This window comes from Mixophyes fleayi, chromosome 4 (assembly GCF_038048845.1).
Source record: "Mixophyes fleayi isolate aMixFle1 chromosome 4, aMixFle1.hap1, whole genome shotgun sequence".
NCBI classification, from domain to species: domain Eukaryota; kingdom Metazoa; phylum Chordata; class Amphibia; order Anura; family Limnodynastidae; genus Mixophyes; species Mixophyes fleayi.
Genome location: NC_134405.1, coordinates 115,088,042 through 115,114,338, shown reverse-complemented (window position 1 = coordinate 115,114,338; position 26,297 = coordinate 115,088,042). Strand labels below are relative to the sequence as shown.

The 26,297-nt window shown below is 42.1% G+C and overlaps 1 protein-coding gene across 3 annotated transcripts in view; it reads left to right on the top strand.

The window, feature by feature from the left end:
• MNS1 (meiosis specific nuclear structural 1) overlaps positions 1 to 26,297 on the top strand; it is a 34,220-nt gene that overhangs the window by 2,468 nt on the left and 5,455 nt on the right. For 2 of the 3 annotated variants that reach the window (XM_075208053.1, XM_075208052.1), the window contains exons 2-9: positions 4,395 to 4,610; positions 6,277 to 6,404; positions 7,539 to 7,641; positions 8,006 to 8,235; positions 10,495 to 10,711; positions 20,680 to 20,787; positions 22,538 to 22,795; positions 23,008 to 23,133. In XM_075208053.1, the coding sequence (XP_075064154.1) occupies positions 4,434 to 4,610; positions 6,277 to 6,404; positions 7,539 to 7,641; positions 8,006 to 8,235; positions 10,495 to 10,711; positions 20,680 to 20,787; positions 22,538 to 22,795; positions 23,008 to 23,133 (1,347 nt within the window). In that variant the 5' untranslated portion in view covers positions 4,395 to 4,433. Of the gene's footprint in view, positions 1 to 4,394; positions 4,611 to 6,276; positions 6,405 to 7,538; positions 7,642 to 8,005; positions 8,236 to 10,494; positions 10,712 to 20,679; positions 20,788 to 22,537; positions 22,796 to 23,007; positions 23,134 to 26,297 lie in introns of those variants that run through there. The other variant, XM_075208054.1, reaches the window with a different exon arrangement.

The following is a 26,297-nucleotide window of genomic DNA, read 5'->3' as shown; positions in this document are numbered from 1 at the left end:
TCCCGTCCTTCCCTGACCTTCCAACTGTGACAAAGCAATTTGAGAAATAAATTATATTCACAAAGCATACAATGACATTACTTGTCAACCATTTACAAAGATTACACATATAAAGTGCTTAATATATAATATATATTTTACAATTTATTGTTATTTATTTTATTTTTAAAGAAATACCTACATGTACTTTAGGGGATGGGTGGGTGGGAGGCTGAAAAACTATGTATAATAAACTTCCTTCCCCCTCTCCTTTAATTACCCTCACCTTGTCCTGCCTCCTGTCTCGACCCTCTCCTTTCCCTGAGTGGCTACCTGCACTGCTCAGGTGTAACAAAATAGGACGGACTCTGATGTCTGCCCCCCTTTTTTCTTCATGCCACTGGCATTGGGCCGCCTAGCGACTATCCTCCCTTATCTCTCTTCAGCGCCATTGCTGCACCTGCAATTCCTTTAAGGTTGCCTAACACTGGTATAGAGGAAACTGTCCGGGAGTGCGCTCAATACTCTGATTCACCCTCGAACTCTTTGCACTATGATCACTCCCAGGTTATCTTACTGTATACCTCACAGCTCCTCATAGTTCTGTGGAGGATGTTTGCCCAGGAGAGATCACAAGCAAGCCATATTTTTATTGCTTACTAGGTAGTGCCTTATGCAAAGCAAACAAATGACTTGGTGATCTGCCTGCTTTAAATACTAAATATGTTTTTGTTTTTAAAGATCTATTAAATATCATATTTATTATATAGAAATCTCTGAGCTAATTGAGTAAAACTAATGCGTAGTGTTCGAACCCTATGTACATGTTAATAAACTTTTTTTCTATATATTCTTTACCATTTTTCAAACAAAGATTACAGGGTACAGAAGAAATGTTGAGTAGATCAATTAAAACAGCGTGTTCATAATTCTCACATCTTAATTGCAAGTCTGTTTCATAAACCTTTGTTGTTTTATTATCTTTTATTTATAAGGCACCACAAAGGGTCCGCAGCACCGTACATGACATATAAAGAAAGCAGTGATACATAACACATTACATGATACATGAAGAACAAAATACAAAGACCAGACATACTGAATGAATAAATATAAAGGTAACATGTTAATGCAGATCATATTAGAAGTAGGGCTAAGTTTAAGAAAACAGGGCTAGGGAAGCAGGTCAAGAGGTACAGAGGGTGATGAAATATTAGAAGGAGAACTCAAGGAAAGAGGGTCCTGCTTGTGAGCGCTTACATCCTAAAGGAAAGGAGGAGACACAAGGGTGGTACTGAGTGTGGGTGAAAGCCGGGACAATGTAGTTAGGAGGTAGATTGATAGGCTTGCATAAAGAAATAAGTCTTAAGGGCATGCTTGAAGCCTTTGAGAGTAGTGGCTAACCTGAGAGGGTGTGGGAGATTGTTCCACAGCTGGGGAACATCCCAGACAAACTCCTGGAGGCGGGAGTGGGAAGAGGGGATCATGAAGTAATTAGACGGCTCTCATTGGCAGAGCAGAGGGAGCGGCAAGGAGTGTAAGTAGAATTCTGTAGACCATGGGAAGCCAATGTAGTGACTGGTGGAGGGGGACAGCAGAGAGAGAGAGAGCTGCAGGAGAGAAAAATAAGGCACCAACAGCAGCATTGAGGAGAGGCTTAAGAAGGGCAAGGTGAGAATCAGGTAGGCCAGAGAGAAGGAGGTTACTGTAATCAAGGCGAGTGAATAAGAGTTTTGGTGTCTTCTGTGGTGAGAAAGGGCCGTATCTTGGATATTTTCCAGAGGTGGAAGTATCGGGACTCTGAACGGGACAGAATGTGAGGTTTGAAGGAGAGGAAAAAGTCGAGGATGACTCCAAGGCATCAGACTTGAGGGTACTATTATTGACAGAAATAGAGAGAGGAAAGGTAGGGGGGGTGCCGGAAAGGGAGGAAGATGATTAGTTTAGTCTTGGAAATATTTAGTTAAGAAAGCATTAGGACATCAAAGATGTGATAGCCGAGCGACAGCAGGAGACATGGGACATAAGGGAAGGGGAGAGGTCAGGGGTTGAAAGGAAGATTTGGGTATTGTAAGCATAGAGGTGGTACTGGAGGCCAAAGGAGCAGATATGGACACCAAGGGAGGAAGTGTAAAGGGAGAAGAGCAAGGGGCCAAAAATGGAACCTTGGGGAACTCAGACAGGTAAGGGAAGGAGGGTGGGGGGAGGGGTGATCAACGGTATTTAAGGCAGCAGGGAGGTTGAGAAGGAGATGAGGGTAGAAGTGTCCTTTAGATTTTGCAAAGAGAAGGTCATTGGTGACCCTAGTGAGGGTAGTTTTGGTGGAGTGGGAGGGCGGTAACTGGATTGGAGTGGGTCAAGGAGTGAGTGAGAAGAGAGAAAGGAGGTGAGATGGTTGTAAACAACCCATTCTCAAAGTTTGGAGGCAAAAGGAAGGAGGGAAATAGGGCAGTAATTGGAGAGAAGGGCAGGATCATGAGTTGGGTTTTTTAAGTATGGGGGAGACAAGAACATGTTTAAAGGAGGAAGGGAAGATTCCAGAGGGGAGGGATAGATTGAGGAGGGCAAGGAAGGAGCAGACCTCAAGAGAGGGAGTGGAAGAGGTGGGAGGTGATGGGGTCCTGTGGGCAGGTGGAGGGGCATGAGGAGGAGAGAAGGGTGCAGACTTCATCTGCAGATACCAGAGTGAAGGATGGTGGGATAGCAAGTAGGGGTGACAGTGGGGAGGAGGAGAAGATGATAGTGTCCACAGAGGAGGGTCGCAGGGGGGAGAGGGTGTGGGCAAGAAGGGACTGCTGTGAGGAGATCTCATGGCATATTGACTCAATTTTGGAGGTGAAGTGGGTAGCAAAGTTGATAGCAGAGAGTAAGGAGGGGAGAGAGAGTTGAAGGTAGAAAAAAAGCAATGAGGGTTGGAGGATTGAGAGGAAATGAGAGCTTTAAAGAAGAATTGTTTAGAGAGTGATATGGCCGAACTATAAGAGACAAGTATGAACTTGAAGTGAAGGAAGTCAGAATTGGTGTGTGACTTTCTGCAGAGCCATTCTGTGCTATGGGAGCATTTTTGAAGATAGCAAGTAAGTTTTGAGTGCCACGGTTGAGGCGGGGACTGCAGACGCTTGATGGTAACAGCTGGGGTGACAAAGTAAAGTGTTATAACTTTAGGTAGGTGTGGATAGAAAACAACCATTGGGGAGGGGAAGACACAGACAAAGGGGGAAAGTCAGGCAGGATAAGGAATAAAAGGGAGGGAACAGTGAATACATTTTTTTATTTGATGAAGTAACATCTTGTACTTTGCTGATGTCACTTTGTCATTACTAACTGGCACATTCAAAGAAATAGGTGCACAATATCTCAAAATGATATTTTTACTACAGGTACGAAATGTTTTGTTGTCAAATAATCCAGTTCATAGTCGGCAATAACCAAGGGGAGACCTGAAGGCAACAAGATAGAAGGGCATCGTAGCTACATGCTAACTTTAGTCATAACCATATATTTGTCTGTTTGAATGCATTAATAATTTTTAGGATCACACATTTAAAATAAAACATATGATCTTTGAATGACATCCATGTCAGGGTCCCTCAGTCATGCAGTTTCGCTATGTTGGGTTCAGACTTTTGAAACCAGTGATGTCACCAGGTCAAACATAAGGGAAGCTCTGCAAAACATTAGTTATCCCAGGTTGAAAAACAAATTGGAATAAAAGGTGGTAAAATGTGAAACCTCCTTATGCTGAAGAGGATGTGGGCACAGAGGGGATTATAACCATATCTGCTGGAATTGTCCCATAATTTGGGAAGACATACATAACCTCCCTGCTCCTAGAATGAGGAACTAGACGAATAAACTTATTACCCACTTTCTAAACAATGTGAAATTCTCCATAGCTAAATTCTGGAAAAACCCTTCCCTCCAGCTTGTGGGGAGCAAAATTTGGTTTATTGCCTTCATGGAGCACATCCATCACTTCAGGGTAAGACAGATTTAAAAAAAAAACAAATGACATTTGCCCGTGTAACATTCTCAGTCCTTAAAAAGCATACATTTGTTATCGCTATAAAAGTAGGGAAAAGTAACTGATTTCAATTTTTGGAGAGAATTGCAAGGGTTTCAGTTGTGTAAAAATAACTGTTTGTTCCAAAAGATAAATAAAACATTTTCTTAGCATAGGCTAAGAAAAAAAAGTCCATCCTGGTGTACCTGACACTTCACAAAGTTATTTTGGTCCTTGAGGCATTAAAAAAAATGGCCTCTATGGAGTTAAATTGCGCCACCACATGATGTCATTATTTAATTGAGATTTGCATAGAAAAATAAGTGTTTTCAAAAGTGTTTTTTCCATAGAAAAATAGTTTACTCTTCAGAATTATTATGGTTTATGTAACATAATGTGCTAATTTTACTAGGTATCAAAGAGAGGACTGACCTATAGTCAGAGGGAGAAAATGATCGCAGAAGCCCGGCGCCATGAGGTTATTAGGGAGGACCAACTTAAGAGATTGAATCAAGAACAGCAAATGGAAGCTTGTCTAAAGAGTGAGGAACGCGTGGAAAAGAAGCGCTTTCTGAGGAGATTGCAGGACGAAGAACAGGAGAGACGGATGGAGGAAACTATTGAGCAAGTAAAATCTGTTTTAGCCTTTGCTTAGAAATAAAAAATGTGTACAGTAAGCTAAATGTATATGCTATAAAGATATAGATAGCGACCTGCATTACAGTACAATGGTCTGAACACAGTTTTTAAGAGATATAAAGTTAGTGTAGGGACCTCTATGTACCACCGTGGTTGTCATTATAGTGCTATTAACATTAACCATGAAAGTCCATATTGTATTGCCAACAAATGAAAATATGATGCCTACCTTAAATTCAGTGGTGTTATGTACATCTAGTCGCTATCCAATAACGATTGTCCACTTCCAGTGATGTGGTTTCAAAACACAATGTGATTTAACAGCAAAAAGCAGCAGAGTAACAATTCAAATAAAATAAGTGCAGCCGTTACTATTGCAGGCACCCTGGATCCAGCATACAGTCATTCAGTCCTGAAGTCTGTGGTCAGAGAGACTGAATACTGGCCCAGAGCCCCTGCTTATATACAGTCAGTGAAACGGTGAAAACAATACAGATGATTTGACATGTTTCCATAGGTTCAGGCTTCAGGAAGTTCCAGTGTAATGCAGGTCATTGGCCAGTTCAAACGATGCCATCCAAGGGTGGGGTCAGCTGTCCAGAATATGCATATTAATCTTCCCACCAAGAAAAAGTTCAAACTGGCCTATTAGCATTACACAGACAATACCATTCTAATCATTTATTCCCTATAATCCATATCTAGCATACGCAAGGTACGATCCTTTTGGCGATTGAACCTTAGATCTCGCTAACATGTACATAACATTATAGTATTTAACCATAAACTCTGTTACATTTTATTACAAAGAACTATGTGTTGCAACTAATTTTAATGTGAGCTAATTACACGTGTATGTGTTTGTGTAAATGTGTGTATGTGTTTGCACGTGCTGCGGTTAGTTACGCTCCTCCACGCCGTAGCGTACTAGTCGCATAACTTCAGACATGGACAATCAGATTGTAGATATTAATTTGCGATGACTATATCCAATTATCTGACTTCGACAGTGACATCACTGCAGAAGTAGAGCTTTTATACGGCCTGGGCATTGCTAAGACTGTAATAAATGAGAGGAGATTATTGCCCATAGCCATGCAGGTGGTGCTTTTGATTAAGTACAATACATTGGCCAAGCAGGTGACTTGACAAGACTCCATTATAGCAACCATTGTTGTTTGTAGCAAATTGCAGGGTTACACCACTATCGGTAACCACTGTAAGATATGTAAATGGACATCATACATGATACTATGAGCGATGAAACTGGTCCTGAAGAGTAAGTTGTAATTATTAGTTCTAAAATGCTAACAGCAAGGGTCCCAAGGAAAGGACCTTCGGTGGACTGTTGCCTAACTGATTTGAAAGGTTAACTTAAAGTATTATTTGACTATGAAGATATTCTACATTGCTTTCTGAATAATTATTGAATCTAGTTAACAGATATAATAACTGATGCCAATAGTTTTAATCTTTCTTGGTAGGGGATATTTGACTTTTAAGCTGTTGTCGAACTATAACTCACAACATGCTCTGTAAGTAGCTTAGGTAGGCTAGGTAAAATTTGGATAATGTCCTAGCGCAACAAAGGCTTGAGAGCAATAATATGTGTAAGCCTGACAAATTACTCTTTAAGTATTGGTCTTTAATTTTAGGCAGAAGTATCCAAAAGGCTTAAAGAGTTACAGCTGGAACAAGAAGAAAGGATGGCACAGGAGCTGGCAAGGATAAAGCATGAACAACTAAAAGATGAGAAAATGAGGCAACAAATACGAGAGAATAGGTACTTTTATTAAAGGTCTCTCAATTTATGTATTAAAGTCCAGATAAAGACAGTGGTAACACCAACAAACCCATTGTGCTCTATAAAAAATAACATTTTAAAGCTTCATGTGGGAAAAAAAAAACAATGATCTATTCAAGAAAATATATAGATTGTTTTTCCTGTTATGTTTATTGTAAATATACATGTTAAATAACTTGATATTACATAATTGATACGATTAGTTTCTGTGTGATTTCAATCCACTGACTTCTTTTTTTTTTCCATTTTTCCTGTTAAATCTAGTGGTTACATTTACAAACATCCTCCTGGATTGGTGTAGAATTTCAAGTCCTTATTTAAATTTATAGTAGGTGTGGAGACTGGTTTTGGTCTATATATACAGAACACATGTAGCTGCATCTGGTCTTTGTTGCCTGAATATGGCTCCTATTGGGCTAATCAGAGGATTGTGCCCACTTCTCTGCAGCAGGGGGAGATTGATCACTATCTTAAACTGACGGTCATAAAGTTTTTATCTAAAGCCCATTATCATTCTGCAATATGTCCGTGGTTATGCACCTTTCACTTAAAGTATCAATGATCCATATACACTCTTTGTTGATAGTGTTTTGAATGGGAAGTGGAGCAAAAGAGCATGGACAGAAATAATCCACCCATGTATATTGAGCCTGAATTCTTAATTTTACTTGGGGATGTCAACAAGTTTTTTTTAGTTCATTTTTGGTAATATAATTAATTTTTATGCTCTGTGATGCAAAATCTGTTTGAGGATATTGAAGGATTGTACAAAAATGGTATTGATAAACAACTAGTGTATTAGTAGGTAGTACCCAATACTGTAGGTTTTCAATGTAATGCAGTTTAACATTAACTACTGATACAAACTGAGTCATTGTGGCCCACATTTCACATGACCTCATGAAAGCATCATGTGCCAACTGGGGGTAAAGAGATAATGTTTGGGGAAAACGCTTTATCTGTAGGTCCATTAACCACAAGGAACATTACAAGTATTATACTTTACTTGATATTGCGCTTAAGTTGCTAAGAAGGATTGTTGTTTTCTAGCATTGTCTTTGCTATATACCTTCATGTTCACTAATTCTAGTCCTGGGTTCTTGTTTTGCACAGCCTTGAGCTCAGAGAGTTGGAGCAAAAGCTTAAGTCTGCCTATCTCACAAGGGAGAGGGCTGCACAGATAGCTGAAAAAGAAGTTCTCAAGTATGAGAAAATGGTAAGTTGTTTTATTAATTATAAATCCACACATTTGCTCATTTCTCACTTGTGATGTTTGCTTTCAGTCCGTAAAGGCTGGCACATTGGGGGAAATGTTGTGAAGGCTTTCCTTTATCTGGTTAATTACGTAGTCACATACTTTGGGGAAACAATAGACTATTATACACAATGCTGTAAATGGACTCCAGGGACCTGACACTGGAACCGGAGCTTAGTGATTACACACCTGAGTACATAGGGAGTTTTACTGTTGAAAGGCTAATGATCTATAACTTATGTATTCCAACTATTTCACTTGGAACCTTTAGTTTCCTGCTTTTTTGTTTTCCTTACTATTTTCAAAATTCTTCTTTGTTAAATAGAAACGGGAATCAGACATAGCTCGTAAAATGAAAGAAGAACACGAAAGAGCTTCAGAAGAAGAGGTGGTCAAGGAGACAAGACGCTTTCAAGAGAAGCTACATTACCAAAGAGAGTTGGGAACACAGCTGGAAGAAAAGGAGAAGAAGAGGCAGGACGCTTACCAGGAATTCCTGAAGGAGAAAATCCTGGTTGATGAAATTGTGAGGAAGATTTATGAAGAAGATCAAACGTAAGTGTAAAAACAGTCTTATTTATAGAGATAGGTAGGGGGCACTCACCAATTTGATATATTCTCTATATTCCAGTCCAGTATCATACACGTTTCGGTCCAATAATAGGACAGGATAACTGTTATATTGAACAATAAGACAAATGTGTTTTATACAAATATGTTGTAAGTGCAAAACACTTTGTGTGCCATCACAGTCTATCAAGTGAGCTTTTCCCTATTGCATTTATAATTAAGGATGCAGTAAGAAAAAGAAAAAAGCTGCAAACGTGTCCTATTTAATAGTCCGTATATCCCTGCATGCTCACTCTTAAATTAAGGCATATATGTGGGAATGTTTTATTAAATTAAAAGGGGTGACTCAATAGAGGTAGAAGGTTGTACTTTTCATGTGACGTGTACACTTACACACTGTAAATGAGTTCCACTGACAAGAGGAGCATAAAGTGTGGCAAAGTGCACATATAGTGTAAGCAGTTGGAAAACAAACAAAAGGCCTAGGAAGAGAATGTTGCATTGAAATTATTTGTTTAATTTATTCCTATATACTTTCCTGTCTTTTCCATCTCTTTTCCCAACATGCCCCTCCCTAGTGCTTGTAGGTCCAAATGGGAGGACGAAGACTGCAGACTTTCTAGCAGTATGAAAAGAGGAAGCAAGTTTTAGGGAGGTCCCAATACACTGACCCCCATTTGACTGCTTACATAGTGCGGTTACTTATGTTTGGGGGATTTAACTAAATTAATTGGTATTTCTCTTTCAGACCATTTTGGGGGCACTGATGCCTTGTGATACAGAAGGCTTGAGCTAGAGTAGGCATTTAGTTTTAATCTTGTTCAAATCTGTTTGCATTTGTATCTCCTCCCCTTCTAAACCCCTCTACCAATGGACAATCCATTTTAAAATTAGTGCCCATGAAATAGGGCACTCTTACACTATGTTTCCAAGAGCTGCAGTATTATTCTTTAATAATAATATTTTCTTTATACACTTTTTGTCTTTATTTTCTGTCAACGGTCCTATACTGCTCCACAGAGATATGGGGGGAACATGCGCTGAATCTTACCTCGCTCCCTTTGTTAGTTAGCACCCAAAGGAGTAGCTTGGTCAAATCCTCCATCAACAATGAAAAGCACTAATGAGTGGTTCTGCCGCATAGCTATACAGGCTGTTTGCACTCTGGGAGTTGCAACATCTCTTCTGTGCAGCCCTTTTGTTCCCCCGTTAATACAGATCTGTGTCTCCCTCTTAAGACGTGATGAGGCTTCCAGAGGTCAACCCCGGTTACTGTGTCCCGATCAGGAAGGGGCTACCTATGACAGCAAACCCTCACTAGGGACGGATATTGGCAACAGGCCATTGTGGAGGCACATACCTCTGATTCTGGCATCTCCTCCTTTGCGGGCTTTATGTCACACAGGAAAGCCTGACAGACACACATACTTCGCAGCAGTGCAGGAGGCTCCTTCCTATCTGGAATACTGCCTTCTTGAAGCACAGCACGGATAGAAAATGTGAAGTAATTGTAAAATGTATTCTTGTTGCAGCTGGTGCAACAATCAGAACTATTCTAACATGTGCTTGGGTAAGCAAAGCAGTCGGGAAGTTGTCAGATGGCTTACAATCTGATAGGTCAAGATCAGAATTTTTGACCGTATTAGATCACATGAGAGAAACTTCCAAATAGTTTGTGAGGCTATCATGGATATGCCCTTTGGTCTGGCAACAGAACAAAGTATGTTTACCAAAATTAAGGTCAGTACATATGGGACAGGACCTTAGTGACTACAGATGACACTCCAGGGGCTTTGACTCAGGAGGAGAAAAAGCTGCTCATTAATGTGCTCGATTTCAGTGTGGTATTAAAAGCTCAGTTTCAGGCACACTCTGCTGAAGGGCAGGGCAATTTGTATTCAGTTGTACATTGTCACAGTTGATTTAACAAAATTAATATTTTTTGTTGGTTTTGTCAGATCCATGTAAAATTTCATATGAGATTGATAAATGTGATATTTTCTGATCAAGCATAAATATTCTTTCACCTGTTTTACTTTCATTAGTTACTATTGTTAAAAATTGAATGCAAAATAAAACATATTAAACTTTGACTTAAATATATATTTATATACTTTAAATGAACAGAGAAGCACCTGCAAAGGGCTTGACCAGAATATTTTTTTTTTTTCTCAGATGTGCAAATTAAATAAATGTGTAACCTGTAAATAACATTTTTGCCATCGTTTGTGGATATATTAACAGGGCAAGACAACAGAAGCTGGAAAAAATGAACGCCACAAGGAGATACATAGATGAATTCAAGGAACAGCAGAATGCCTGGATAAAAATGGAAAGGGAGAAGATAGAGACGGAAAATAAAAGAATCCTGGCCTTCGCAAATATGCAGCAGAGAAGAGAGGAGGATCGCATGGCGCAAGCTAGAGAGCAGGAGGAGAGGAAAAGGGCTCTTCAGGACAGGGTACTTATTACTGACACACCTAACAAACAACACTCTAAGTGTAACACCACAGCTGTAAATTATGAAAGCACTTTCTTTCAGCTTTTTAAACCCCAAATATGGTCTGTAGAAGTTACAAAATACCCGCATATGATGGCACCACAGATATAGGGAATGTAAAAGTTTTCCTTCTAAAAAGAGTATTTCTTTATGAGCGCAATTTCTGAATGGGTTAACTACCTAGTCCACTGAGTAGACATAGGAGAAACACTCTCCAGAAGATATATTGTGTGACTCCCCCTTCCACTCGTATCTTTTTCTTGTCTCTTAGCTGAGTAAGCAGTGTGTGAGTATTGTGTGGTTTATTTTTTTTTGTTTTTTTTTTTCCTCTGTTGGGGTTTTAACTTCCCAGAGGGTGCCTACGACGCACTTCCGGTGCATGCATGAACAGGGGTTGCTCCCCAGGGAATGCTAGTTGCTACAATGGTCTAGCAAACCTTCTCCTGAGGTGTGTGACATCATTACCGGTTCAGAGGTCATGGACTTGACATCACTTTTGATTCAGAGGTCATACTGCGGCTTGAAGCCTAAAACAGCATGGGGGAACCTCAGAACTGCTTACGGTTTCCTGCAGCCTTCAGGAATACAGTCTGTGGACTTTTCTGCTTTTATGGAGCCTTAGACCACCCCTCAAGAAGCTGAAGAGCACACTTTCCAGGTAAGCATCTTACTTAGGGGAGCTTTCTAAAAAAAAAAATTTGTTTGAAATAGTAGGGAAGGAACTTTAACTGAGTCTGTTGAAAGAAAGAGAAATGGCATGTCTCATCACTGTATGTGGATTATGTGACAAACCTTTTTCTGAGAATTTGCGCAGACTGTATTCCTCAGCCCAAAAGGCACACTGCTCAGCCTCCAGTTTGTGGAATTAATTTCTGGAATGATGAGGGCAACGAAAGACACTTCTTTTTTTTTTTTTTTGTCACAAAGGAGGCTTTTTATGCCATGCAAGGACTGTGGAGACTCGGACTAGTGTGTACCTTTAGGATGTTAGGTTTGGTACGTTTGCCTATGGGTCAGTTGGTTTCTCTACGTGATCTCGAAGTGTCAGCAGATAGTGAGCCAGGGAAAATCGGAAAAGATCCTAGGTCATTTAACCCTGAAGTTTTCAATGTTCTCCTCAAACATATTAATAGAACCATGGGGACTGATGATACACTAGTTTCTTCCTCTTCCTAAGATTCCCTTTATAAGGATTTAATAAATAAAAAATTGGAACAGATGTCATCCAGTCACAAGAGACTTGATCTCATGTATCCTTTTCAGAATAAAGAGTATTCAAGGTGGTGTTCGGTGCCTAAAATTGATGATTCTGTAGCCAGTTTTTCAGTCAGAACCAATATTCCATTAGAGGATGAAGGCCCGTTGAAATATCTTATGGATAGGAAAATGAAAAGCGGATTCAAGAAACTTAATATTTCAATGGTTACTGTGCTCAAGTCTGGCTCAACTGTGGCTTCAGTCCCCAGAACAATCAGCGTATGGGCTGACACCCTGCATAAGGATGTACAAGAGAAAATTAAAACAGTATGTATTCGAAAGCATTGATATGGTGAGAAAAGGGATCAATTTCCTATTTTTGAACACAACCCTTTCTGTCAGAAGCATCGCTTCATCTGTGGTGGTAGGGGAGCTCCCTGGCTGCATGCTTGGCTGGTGAACCTATGAACAAGGAATCTTTTGGCCACGTTTCCTTTTTGAAAGCACTTTTCTCTTCTGGGATAAACTTGATTCAATTATTAAAAAAAAATAACCAGGGGGATGTCTTATCATTTATCTTTCTACAAAAGAACTTCAAGGAAGCACTCGGCTTTCTGACTGGAATGCAGTATTCTAGGCAATATGGTTCCAGTACTTCTAGACAACCTTCCCGTCCTTTCAGGAGTAAGGAACGGAGACCTGGACCGAAGCCCTCTCAATGAGTCTTTCCTCCAATGAGTTCTCTGGGTACCAAAATATCCAATTATGCAGAGGTTTATACACTTGCCACTCAAGATTTTATGGAACTGGTGAATTCTATTCTTCACACATAAAGCAAGACTTCCTTCCATAAATCTACAGGACGCTTATCTTCATTTCAGCTTGACTACAGCTCCAAAGACTTTTATCAAGGTATTAGTAGTTCGCATGGTTGCTTTCAAGAGTGGCATATTTAGAAAATTCATCTGGTTCTACTCGCATGAATACAGGGCAAAATGTAGCTGCTCGAAAACATTCTGAAGATGAAGGCAGAACACAACAGTGTAGTAGATTATCTCAGAAAATCCTAGATCCATCCAGGGGAATGGTCATTGCACAAAAAAAGTTGTTCAAATTCCTGTTCTGTAAGTTTAGACATACCCGAATAAGTTTAATAATGACAATTTGGAACACCAAAGCTGGTCATCCTTGGATTGCAATAGCTTAGGAAATGCTCCAAGTATAGCCTTGGATTTGGACACAGATCAGTTCTACTGCACCAAGAATCAGCTCTGCATCCAAATCCGGATATCTTCTTTTTAATGGTGTACAGATGAGTGGTCACAGTTGAGATGCAAAGGAATCTCTGGCAAGGTGATTACTTCTTCGAGGTGGAAAACAAATCTCTTCCTCTATTTATTATAGGATTCAGAGGATATTCTTTCTGTGATACAAGTCCATTTTGTAGGATCCTACTTTTACTATCATTTTGATTTACTTTACTCTAAGGGGCAGATTCATTTGGCATACTTTTTCTGGCACCTCTATGGGGCGCGAGCAAAAGTGAGCAGTACTTTCACTTTAAAAAATCACCGCGTAGTATCTCGCGGCCGTTCCGGGTTCCTATGTGGCGATATTTTTTACAATTGAATCTGCCTCTAAAGATCCACTGTTTATCTGCACACTAGATTAGCATTGGAGGAACAGGTTGGGAAGTTTCTCAAAATCACAAGGGGAATGAGGAGTACCACAATATACCTTTTATGAGAGCTTTCATTTTCCTGTCTTTACTCAGCTGACTAGGGAGTTAACCCTGGTTATGGAGTATCTCAAGGAAATTAATCATATGTTTTAGGACTGCACGAAGACCTTATTTTGGGATTCAATCAGATATCGAATAGTGTTTGAAAAGGTTCTGCCATTTCCAGAACCGTAGTTTGCATATCAAAATTATATAGGAGGGATCAATTGATAACATATTTTTTATTTATTTATTATTTCAAAAGAACATGCTATTTATTATGTCTGAATCTCAGGGGATTCAGGGTTTAAATTCCTACCACACACAACTTTTTTTTCAGATTTGGCTGAATCCCGAACAAAATTTTGGATTCGGCACATCCGTAATATTTTCTTTTCAGAAACATAGTCTTCTAAAAGCAGTTATTGGTATATGAATCATTCAAAGCCGGAAACTTAGCAAGATAAATAGAAGACAAGTATTTTTTTTTTTTCCTTCTTTGTGTTAAAACTGGAATTTCAAACCGCTAATAACGTTTGATTATCAAAGTGTGATTATAAAGGACAGGTGAATTAAGATGGAAAGCACAAATCATACAATACTCAGCCACTTATAATTATGAACATATTACATTTTCTCTTTCATCCAGTCTGGGGGACACTGCTTACCATGGGGTTGTGGAGGGGAGAACGGGAGTTGGCACCTAGCTAGTTAATCTTTATCACTGCTGACAGACCCCTCCCCTCTACAATCCCCCCGCCTCTTCCTCCTCAGTTTTTTCTAGGTGCCCAAAGGAGTTGGGCTTATTAGAAATAGCTAGTCATTTATTTAATTTATTTTTATATATAACTTTCATTTTTTCTTTCTTTTTTACAGTTCAGTTAGTTTAGGGCAGAGCTGGGAGTGTGTTCTACATATAGAGAACACACTCACAGAAGCTGGGCAGCGGGGACAGGACTCTGTCAGAGAGAGCAGACTGCTCTCAATGGCAGAGCATTAACTGTCACAGGATAGAGTGACAAGCGGTCTCACTGGACCGCTGTCACTCTAGGAGGCTCCACGATAACCGGTGCTGCCATTAGGCATAGAGCGCCGCCTATCGCATCACCTCGCCGGCGGCCATGATTTTTTTCAACGGACCACGGAGGTACAGTAAGAAGTAGGAGAGAAAACAGGGCCATACCAAGATCTCCCCTCAGGTGAATAGGAGGGGGCATCGGGGTACTAACGCTGCAGGAGACCTCTAAGAGGCCTCCATAACTCTGCCAAAAACATCGATAAAGTTATTTTTAAAAAAAGAGGAGAGACAGAAAGCTGCAGAGGGGGAACTATCACAAGAGCTCCCCTGCTCTCAGCACAGATGGCACAGTTCGGACTCTGGCGCCAAACAGAAGCCCAGGAAGGAACTTATCACCAAAGGAGCAGACACCAGGACACTGCTGTTGGACTTCTCCCCTGAGTGGCCCCTTTCGGCTAAGTACCAAAACCCTTTCTTTAACCATTTACTGACTGTTTATGTGGTTACAGGAGGGAGGCTAGTAGAATTGCAAAAATCTTCTTACTTGCACATATATCTTTTCATTGTTACACACATACAAGTACAGCTTTTATTACACAATACTCTGTTACTTGTTGTCTACTCTGTCTCTCTCAAAATATCTCTTATCTAAGTGTGTTTGGTGTGCCTTTCCTTTTAAAATGAGAGAAAAGGGAAAAGGCCCTATGGCAAAATATTTTACATGTTCTAGATGTAAAGTTATTTTACCTAATGGGCAGAAAGACCCGTTGGCGCTCTGCTCAGCCTGTGAAGGAGAGGTCCCCTCTGCGCAAATCCAGCACCTTCCAGCCCCACTGATGGAGGAACCGGCCTGGGTAGCTTCCCTGACACAGTCGGTTTCCTCTTTGGCACAGATGGTCTCCCAATCTAATCAATTATGGACTAGTGTGTGAGCGTCTGTGACTAATAATGCTACTACTCCTGTGGGGCTCCCTGCTGCCACGGTTTCTACTGAAACGGCTATAGCATCCGCCTGTACCCACAGAACCGGCATTGTCCTCATCATTTATTAAGGGTTTGGATAAACTTAACCAGTTACTTGAATCCCCAAATCTGCCCCCCAGCTAAAAGAAAGCGGCTCAGATCCGCTAATCCTCTCATGGTCCTTTCTGATTCAGAGGCACTTTCAGAAGAGGAAACAGAATCAAATTTGCATTCTGACCAGGTTCCATCCTCGGAACAGGAAGAAGTCACTAAATATCAATTTATTGACGATTTGGTTTTAGCGGTGAGGCAAGCGTTGGACATCTCAGAAATGGAGGATCCTAGTCCAAGAGACAGAAGTCTCTATAAAAAGGCCAAAAGGAAGGTTATTCGTTTTCCCCCTTCTACAGAACTCAGAGATAATGCTGAGGGAGCCTGGAAACAGCCTGATAAAAAGTTTTCTGTTCCAAAGAGCAAGAGGACGTGGCTCGCTGGGAGGAAATTCCGAAAGTAGATACTCCTGTAGCCCGTTTGGCCCGTCACACTCTCCTTCAGGCCCCGGGCTCAGCAACTCTGCAAGATACCATTGACCGCAGAGTGGAATCCCAGTTTAAATCTATATTTGTAGCAGCGGGTTCTTCCTTTAGACCCACGTTTGCTTCAGCTTGGGTTGCCAAAGACATGGAAGCATGGGCTGAGCAACTGGCACAGACCTTACAGGACCCAGAATTGATTAACCTAGCGTTACATTTAAAGGAGGCGTCGGGGTATATTTATGAGGCGGCCCAGAGCTCAGCTTTTGTGTCCTCCTCTATTCAGGCTGCGTCTGTTTCAGCTAGAAGAACATTATGGCTGAAATCCTGGGAAGGGGATTCTGAGTCAAAGAAATCTATGGAATCCATTCCTTTTTCGGCAGCAGGTCTGTTTGGCCCGGAATTAGATAACATGATTTCCCAGGCAACGGGGGGCAAGAGCACCTCTTTGCCGGTTTTCTCCAGTAGAAACCGGACACCACGGTTTAGTTCCTTTCGTCAGTCCTTTCGGGGTACATCCTTGCCCAGAGGGCAGTCGTTTAAGGGTAGACAACTGAATTCCCGAGGCTCGTCTCTCAGAGGCAGGTCCTTGTTTGCAGCTAGGCGCCAGGCCTCCAAGACTAAGGAGAAGCCTGTGTCCTGACTGCCACTCTATTCCCCAAGAGGTGGCGCTGGTGGGGGGACGTCTGTCTCTTTTTCAGGAACAGTGGGCAGCGTCATCCCAAGACCCTTGGATTTGGGGCATTATTTCAAGAGGGTACATGATAGATCTGATGGGACTAATACTGCAGCGTTTCTTTGTAACCTCGCTACCCCGAGATCCCCAAAGAAGACAGGCAATGCAGGTCTGTGTCGCCTCTCCTCTTTCGCAAAGAGTCATCTGCAGGGTCCCAGACAACCAGAACAGAAATGGTTTTTATTCAAATCTTTTTCTGGTCAAGAAGCCGGACGGGTCATTTCGACCCATTCTAAACCTAAAGAGCCTCAATGTGCACTTACGAGTGGACAAATTTTGAATGGAGTCCGTAAGGTCGGTGATAAACGGCTTAGAGAAGAATCAGTTTATGGGATCCATAGACATAAAAGATGCATACCTCCACATTCCTATTTGGAGCAATCATCAGTCCCTCCTGAGGTTCACAGTAGGTAACTCCCACTATCAGTTCCGGGCTCTTCCTTTCGGCCTCTCTACAGCTCCAAGGGTCATCACGAAGATCATGTCGGTGATGGCAGCGTGTCTCCACCTACAGGGAGTTCAGGTCGTCCCTTATTTAGACGATCTACTCATCAAATCCTCCTCAGAGATTTGCTTACGTCAACACTTATCACTCACCATAGCAATCCTCGAGAGCCATGGGTGGCTGATAAACTTAAAAAAATCCCAGATGGTCCCGTTTCAACGCATGGTCTTCCTGGGGCTTATCATGGATACCAGTCGGCAGAAGGTGTTCCTGCCTACGGAGAAGATCAGTTCAATCCGGGCTACAACAACTCAGGTCTTGTCCTCTCCCAAGCCCTCAATTCATTTGTGCATGCGGCTGCTTGGGAAGATGGTGGCCTCCTTCGAAACGATCCCCTTCGGTCTGGCTCATTCCCGATGCTTCCAGTGGGATCTGTTACAGAAATGGTCAGGATCCCACATACGCTTGGATCTCCAGAGGATCTCTCTGTCTCCGGGGGCGAAAGAATCGCTCCAGAGGTGGCTGAATCAAGATCACATGTCGATGGGCAGGTCTTTTGCTCCATAGATCATATCCACAACAGACGCCAGCCTGAGAGGTTGGGGGGGGCGGTAATCCTGCACCTTCGGCTCCAGGGACTTTGGTCTGTTCAGGAATCAGCCTTATCAATAAACGTGTTAGAGTTGAAGGCAATTCTTTTAGCCCTTCGGGTGGAAAAGTCCCTCCTTCAGGGCCACCCTGTCGGAGTTCAGTCCGACAATGCCACGGCTGTAGCATATGTCAACAGGCAGGGAGGAACCAGGAGTGCAGCCGCAATGAAAATTGCAGCTCAGATTTTTGTTTGGGCAGAACAGTACGTTCCAGCAATCTCGGCAGTGTTCATTCCGGGAATAAAAAATTGGGAGGCCGACTACCTAAGTCGAAACCAAATGATGCGGAAGTTTTTCAGGTTCTAGTTCAGAGATGGGGTCTTCCGGATATAGATCTCATGGCCTCCAGAAACAATAGAAAAGTTCCCAGGTTTTGCGCAAGGGCAAGAGACCCCTTAGCGGTGGCAGTGGACGTAATGACGATGTCATGGGAATTCAGGTTGGGATACCTGTTTCCTCCGATTTCCCATGCTTCCTCGCGTGCTCAGAAGAGTAAGGCAAGGCGGTCTGCCGGTGATTCTAATAGCTCCTTTATGGCCGCGCCGAGTGTGGTACGCGGACATAATCTCTATGGCGGAAGGACAAGAATTTCGTCTTCCGTCACGAGACGACCTTCTTCTTCAAGGTCCCTTTCGTCACCAGAATTTACCGCAGCTCAGTTTAACGGCATGGCTGTTGAAGCCAGCCTCTGGAGGGCTAGAGGTTTTTCCTCCAGTGTAGTGAACACTATGATGCGAGCTCGCAAGCCAGTTTCAGCTCGCATCTATCACAGGATTTGGCGAGCCTATATCAGATGGTGCGAAAATAGGACATGTCACACGTCTTCCTTTCGTCTCCCTCGCTTATTGGCTTTTTTTCAAGATGGGCTGGAAGCAGGGCTTCGTTTAGGTTCCCTAAAAGTTCAGGTATCGGCACTTTCAGTCTTTTTTCATCTGAAATTAGCGGATTTGCCAGATATCAAGACTTTTCTTCAGGGAGTCTTACATATTCAACCTCCCTATTTTCCGCCTACAGCACTATGGGATCTTAACCTGGGTCTAGACATGCTTAAAGGGCCCCCCTTTGAGCCTTTACTTGAGGCAGATTTTAGGTGTTTGACCTGGAAGGTTGTTTTTCTTTTGGCAATTGCATCGGCACGTAGGGTGTCGGAATTGGGAGCTCTGTCTTGCCGGGAACCATATCTGGTTTTTCACGAGGACAGAGCGGTTTTGAGAACACTCCCATCTTTTGTTCCAAAAGTGGTGTCCTCTTTTCATTTGAACCAGGAAATTGTAGTTCCGGTTTTTTCATCTACTTCTCAGTCTGATCTGCAGTCTATGGAAAAGTTAGATGTGGTTAGGGCTCTCCGTATTTATGTCAAAAGAACATCTCAAATTAGACAAACCGATTCCCTGTTTGTCCTACATGATTCTAACAAAAGAGGCTGGCCAGCCTCTAAACAGTCCATTGCAAGATGGATTACGGCAACTATTAAGCAGGCTTACATAAGAGCTAACCTGCCTGTGCCAGAGAGACTTACGGCCCATTCCACCAGATTGGTAGGGGCGTCATGGGCAGCAAGAAATGGGGCTTCTACTGACCAGCTTTGCAGGTCAGCCACCTGGTCTTCTGTCCACACATTTACCAAATTCTATCAATTTAATGCATTCGCGGATGCAAATTTCGCTCGTAGTGCTTTCAGAGCGGTCCCACCTTTAGGGGGCTGCTTTAGAACGTCCTCATAGTAAGCAGTGTCCCCCAGACTGGATGAAAGAGAAAAGAGGATTTATATACTTACGTTAAATCCGTTTCTCTGATTCCGTCTGGGGGACACTGCGATCCCTCCCTTCTGCCTTTCCTCTGTATGCTCTTGGTGATTGACCCTTCTCCTTGGGGCTTTTTGAATTAACTGAGGAGGAAGAGGCGGGGGGATTGTAGAGAGGAGGGGTCTGTCAGCAGTGATAAAGATTAACTAGCTAGGTGCCAACTCCCGTGTTCCGCTCCACAACCCCATGGTAAGCAGTGTCCCCCAGACGGAATCAGAGAAACGGATTTAACGTAAGTATATAAATCCTCTTTTAATGTACCTACGCATCAATTGCAAAAATATGCTTTTAGCAGGTGATGTCCAGTTCCATGCTTACATGGAAATGGACATCACCTGCTTCTCTAGTTAGTGTTTCCCATATACTGCATACTTTCACAGTGACATCATTTAAAAAGCTAAGACCACTTGAGTGGATGGGTGGATCTCAGATACTACAGGGCGTTTGTAACACTACCCCAGGTAATATAACTATATAGATGTGTCTTATTTCTGTAGCACTAATTTGTTCTAAAGTGGGGTGCGCACTAGGGTGTGGCTAGAAATCACAGAGGAATCAGAATTTGCGGTCAGTGATTCGGAGACTTACTAAGAAAAAAAAATATGTTGGTTGAATCATATATATGATCTAGGATTGGGTACAACCCTAATATTTTCCTTTCAATAACACATATCTTTCAAAACCAGAACTGATGGCAGGATAGCATTATCCAAGAGTGTTTTATGTTAAAACTGGAATTACAAACGATCACTGGAAACCTATTCTTAGAAAGTGAATAGCAAAAAATATATGAAGGACAGACGAATTATGGCAGGGTGCTTTATATAATTAGAAATAACCAATCCTCTTATTTTGTCATCAGCTTGCAGAACATATCCAGAGAGAACAACAAGAGAGAGAAGAACTTGAGCAAATGCGTCAAGAGCTGTACCTGGAAGAACAGGCAGAGGAGGCCAGACAACGGGAAATTGTAAGTGATACTAATGGCTTTATTTAGCAAGCTAGGTTCAGAATACTTGCTTGTCTTCAATGCACCTAGTTAAATTATAATTTTGTTAACGAATGTATTGATTTTGTTTTTTTTTTTGTTTTTTTACTAAACAATAGCTTGTAGTAGCAATCTGTTACATTTAAAGAACTTGACTGTTGAACATCCAGCTTCAGATTTGAAGATTAGTGTGGCCTAATAGGGGATTAAAGCATTTATTGTTCAGAGATGTTTGCCTTGAGGGAGGTAATACAGACAATAATAGGATAGTGCAAATGCTGCTTTAATTCCTAGTAACAAGACAGTCTCTTGTTTACCTTTATAACATCTTCATTTAGCTTCAGAAAATCTTCAATGTGAGATAACTTTACTCGTTTCCTTCCAGTGTAATTCTATGGCTATTACATAATAATAATAATATATCTTTATGATCCCATATAAATATGGGATCTGAGCTTTCTAAATATGTAAAAATGTTGTCTCTTTAAGATGAGATTTCCGCTCTTCTGATGTCATTTATGAACATGCAAAAAGTGTGCCCCTGCAATACACCTTCTATTTGCAGAATGCACCTTTTGTATTTGCTTCACAAATACAGACCACATTCCAGGGGGTAAATGTATGAAACTGCGCATTGTGCAAGTCGCCAAATACTGGCGACTTTGCAGGGGAAATGCAATGGCTTTAAAGGCAAAACTTGCCTTTAAAAGCCATTAGTGCTTTAAATTCCTCCTGTAAAGTTGCCGATATTTTGCGATTTGCAAAATACGCAGTTTCATACATTTAACCGCAGGTCTTGGAACTGCCCCAGTAAAATCGGCACCTACTTTTGTGGGATTGTGGGTCTAGTGGTGAAAACGCGGCCTATCACTTTAGGGCTGCCTTTATTCCTTAGACCTTTTGTTTTGGGGGTTTTTTTTATCCTAAAATATTGCTTGTCCCAATCTCATTTATGTTTTACATTTATAATAAAAATAAAGGGATGACACAGAATGTCCCCTCCCTCATGATCAGAGTGTTTAATTGCTAATAATGTGTTTTATCCACATCAAATGCATCTAGTTAGTGTTAAAATGAAATGTCTGCTTCATTGGAAGTATAGGATGATTCCTGAATATTGGCCCACTCCTCACAACCTTTTAATAAAAGTAAAACCAAAACACTGCTCTTTTACTGGAGAAACAAGCCATGTGGCCAACTGGGAATGCACCTGTCTCACCCTCTTACCTCCTTGAATGTATTTTAAGTTTCTCATCTCGCAGAACACTCAGCCCCTCCCATCAGAAGATGCTAAATGTTGCCCCCCCCTTTCCTGCAGAAGCCACCATCGTGACATGCAGATCCTTTTCTTTCTCCATAAAAACAGCTTTGCACAAAAATGGGGCAATGACCTCACAAACTGGCATATGCCGGTTTGAGGGGGCACTTATGAGGGGTACATTTTTGCATGTTACGAAGTGACCTTTGACTAGCACAATCTTCTTCTGCAGATACAGATACCAAAAGCGGTTACAATGTATCACAGTTAACTGTATGAACTATTGAAGGACACAAGGGCTTCCCCATCTCTAAAGAATATTTAGGCTTTGTTGCTCATTCTAGCTATTACAAAGCCACAAAGTCTAGAGTTAAATTGTAGGAATAAAGTCTGTTGCTGTATTTTCTTTATTTTAATGTCATGATAAATTAACGTGCATTTTTGTTTAATAACCATTTGCTTGGACTTCTTTAGGGGGAGATGGAAAAGAAAATTCGTCAAAGGCTTGAATTACAGCGAACCTTTGAAGAACAAATGGCTTTTAAGCAAATTGTTCAACAAGCGGCAAAAGAAGAAGAGGAAGCTTTCAGACAGGCCATGCTTGCGAAGTTTGCTGAGGATGACAGGATTGAGCAGATGAATGCTCAGAAGAGAAGGATGAAACAGCTTGAACACAAAAGAGCAGTGGAAAAACTTCTTGAGGATAGACGCAAACAGTTTATCGCTGATAAAGTGAGAAATTACACCTTTGCTTAATTTTCTTTTCTGGACTAATTCAAACTAACCATGAGAGATATAGATACAGAGAGAGAGAGATTTAATAAACAGTATAATTAAAATGTTCACCAGTATGGCTTAGAGGGAAGTGTTGTTTACACAGATGGATAATTATATCCTTAATGAAAAATAGTATTCGCTAATAATTATACCGTAATTGTGTGCAGGAACGTGAATTCCATGAGAGAGATGACGAGGAGAAGAGAGAAGCATTTCGCCGGGCAATCATTGAGGAGGAAAGACAGAAACTGCTCAAGCAACATGCCACTCAGCTCCTGGGCTACCTTCCAAAAGTGAGTCTTTTTGCTTAGACAATATCTATTCTGCTTTCTTGGAGCCACATAAAGTTATCACATTTCTAAGCCTTTGCCTTCATGCCTTCTTGTCACTGGAGCATGCATTCTCCATGTTTACCAAACCCTTGCTTCAATGCTGAGCTGGGCCTTTTAAGTTTCTCACATTTGAAGACATCCGACAAGCTCCTTATTTAAGAATGTTGTTGCTCAAGTATGAACCTAGTTGCATTGTGTCATTTTGTATTTGTAATAATGTTTGCATGTATGTTTATCTTTTATGTTAGTTGGGTAGTCATCATTTTTTTTCAATAGTGATTTGATCGATGCATAAATAGTTATGTGAAACTCTGAAAACCGTTTCCATGGTCTGTAGAAGGCACAAGAGAAAGAATACAAGACGTAGTGGAGATCAAAGTATGGTCCAGAAGTAAAATTTGCAGTTCAAACATATATTTTGAAATCTCTTTTGGAACAAAACACTACATGACCAAAAGTATGTGGACACCTAAACATCAAACCAATATGTGCTTGTTCAACATCTCATTCCAAAACAATGGTCATTAATATGTAGTTGTCCCCCCCCCACTCCCTTCCATCCCTTGCTGCTAGAATAGTCTCCACTCGTCTGGGAAAGCTTTCCACTAGATTTTGGAACATGGCTGCACAGATTCGCATCCATTTAATTACATGAACATTAGTGAGGTTGGGCACTGATATTGTGTGATATGGCATGGTTCACATTCATCCCAAAGGTGTTTGATGGGGTTGAGGTCAGACCTATGTGAAGGCCAATTAAGTTCTTCCACAACAGCTTCAGGAGTCCATTTTGTGATGGACCTTGCACAGGGACAATGTCATACTGAAACAGGAAAGGGCCTTCCCCAAACTGTTGGCACAATGTTAGAAGTACACAATTCTCTAGAATGTCATTGTATGCTGTAGCATTAAGATTTCCTTTAACTGGAGCTAAGGGGTCTTGGCCAAACCATGACCATTATACCTCCTCCATCAAACATTACAGTTGGCAGTATGCATATGGGTAGAAAGCATTATCCTGGTTTTCACCAAACCCAGATTTGCCCATCAGACAGCCAGATGGTGATTAATCATGCCAGAAAATGCATTTCCACTGCTTTTGTCAATGGCTGTTTGCTTTACACTACTCCAGTTAGCATTGTGAATTGTGATCTGAGGCTTGTGTGCTGTTGCTCATCCATAGAAGCCCAATCCATGAAGCTCTAAATGAATAGGTGTTGTGCTGACGTTGCTTCCAGAGGCAGTTTGTAACTCAACAGTGAGTGTTGTAATCGAGGACAGACTATTTTTACGTGCTTCAGCACCCTGCAATCCAGTTCAGTGAGCCTGTGTGGCCTACCGCTTCGCAGCTGACCTGTTGCTCCTAGACGTTTCCTCTACACAATAACGGCACTTACTGTTGAACAGGAAATTTGATGAACTGACTTGTTGGAAAGATGGCATCCTATTACAGTGCCATGTTGAAAGTCACTGAGCTCTGCTGTCAAATTAAGACTTATTGTCATTGATCCATTATTTCTCTCACATCCCTTGGGGGACACCGGGACCTTGGGGTATAGGGTAGAGCAGGCGAATGCTGGCACTTTAACTTTTAGTTAACTAAAACTCTGGCTCCACCCCCTCTATACCCCACCTCCTGCTAGAGGCCAGTCTAGTTCAAGTGCCCGGCAAAGCGGGCTGTGCACAGGGCTGCTTAGCAGCCAGTTTTCCTTTTTAATGACAGCGGAGACTGTGTCTCCGGATTCTGACAGCCGGTGGCTCGCTGAGCCGAGTAGTCGGCTGTCAGTCAGACTCCTGGCTGCATATTTATTTCTTCTCCTCTCCCGCGGCTGCGGCCGGCGAGGAGAGTGTGAGGCAGCGATGGGGGAGGTCTGTGGAGCGCACAGCACGGACGGCTGTGCGTTGGCTGCGGGGGGGGGAGCGGAGGTGCCGTGTGGGTCCTCTCTTTACTGCCCGCTCCCCTTTGCCGATTATCTATCCCTCCATTGGAGCCAGACACAGTCGGTGGTGGCTGGGGTCTGTCCTCCAGGTACAGAAAGCATGCTGTCTGCACATACTGCGTCTGGAGGGTTGGCAGCAGGTAAGTAAACTCTCTCTCAGCATAGTGCTGTGAGAGAGATATTAGAAATCGCAGTTGGTTCCCTGAGCTGGCTGTTTTTTTCCTAAAATCAATCTGTTTAATTGGTAGAGATAAAAGTTCTATTTTTAGCTCAGGGAACAGGGTCAGGCAAGGGTCACTGTCTCAGTGAGCCCTGCTAGGCTGTGGATTGGTTGAGTTGTTTGTCTCTCTTAGATGTTATCCATTCCAGAGCTGGGCCCTGAGGGGGGGGTGTGTTTTACTCCTCAGCACTTCCCCCGTGGTAGTCCTTCACTCCTCGTGTGTGGATACCTGAATAGGCAGCCATATCTAAAGCTCCTGCTTCTCCCCTTTTCTATCCTGTATACTGTAAGGTAAAGGGTTGGGGGTGGTGTGTTTAGCCTTTTGTACCTTTACACAGTTAGGAGCTTTTGGCTGTATTGCAGGCTCACTTTCTCTTGTAGTTTGTGTGCTGCTTGTTATCTGTATTGTGTGCATTTTACTGTACTGTTTTGTCCCATCTTTGAACATGTCTGAGAGAGAAAAATCTACACGTGGCAGGGCTGGTGCTACTATGTTAAGTTTCACCTGTGCTGTATGTTATGTTAAGTTACCATCTGGGCAGTCAGGAACACAGGCTCTGTGTGTCCTGTCGGCCCACGGAGACTACTCCTGGTGAAACAGTGGCTGTCTGTTCAAACACGGAGGAGCCTGCTTGGGCTCGGTCTCTATTTAATACAGTGGAACTGCTTGCTCAGAAGGTACAGTCTCAGGCAGCTCAATCTTCTGATTCTGCTTCCTTAGTTCAAGCTTTGCCTGTTGCTGCTCCAGTGCAGTCTGGAGAACCAGCCTGGGTGCAGGGTCTTGCATCCTCAGTACAGGGTCTGGTAGCGGTCTCTTCCTCCTTGGAGAGGATGATGCAGTCGGTCACTCCGCCTTCCTCAAGTAAGTGGAGGCGGGTGGCCGCCTCTTTTCCGGAACATGATTCTGATTGTGGTTCCCAGGAAGAGGGTGAGTTACCGCTGGGTTCTGACATAGATGCTGCTTC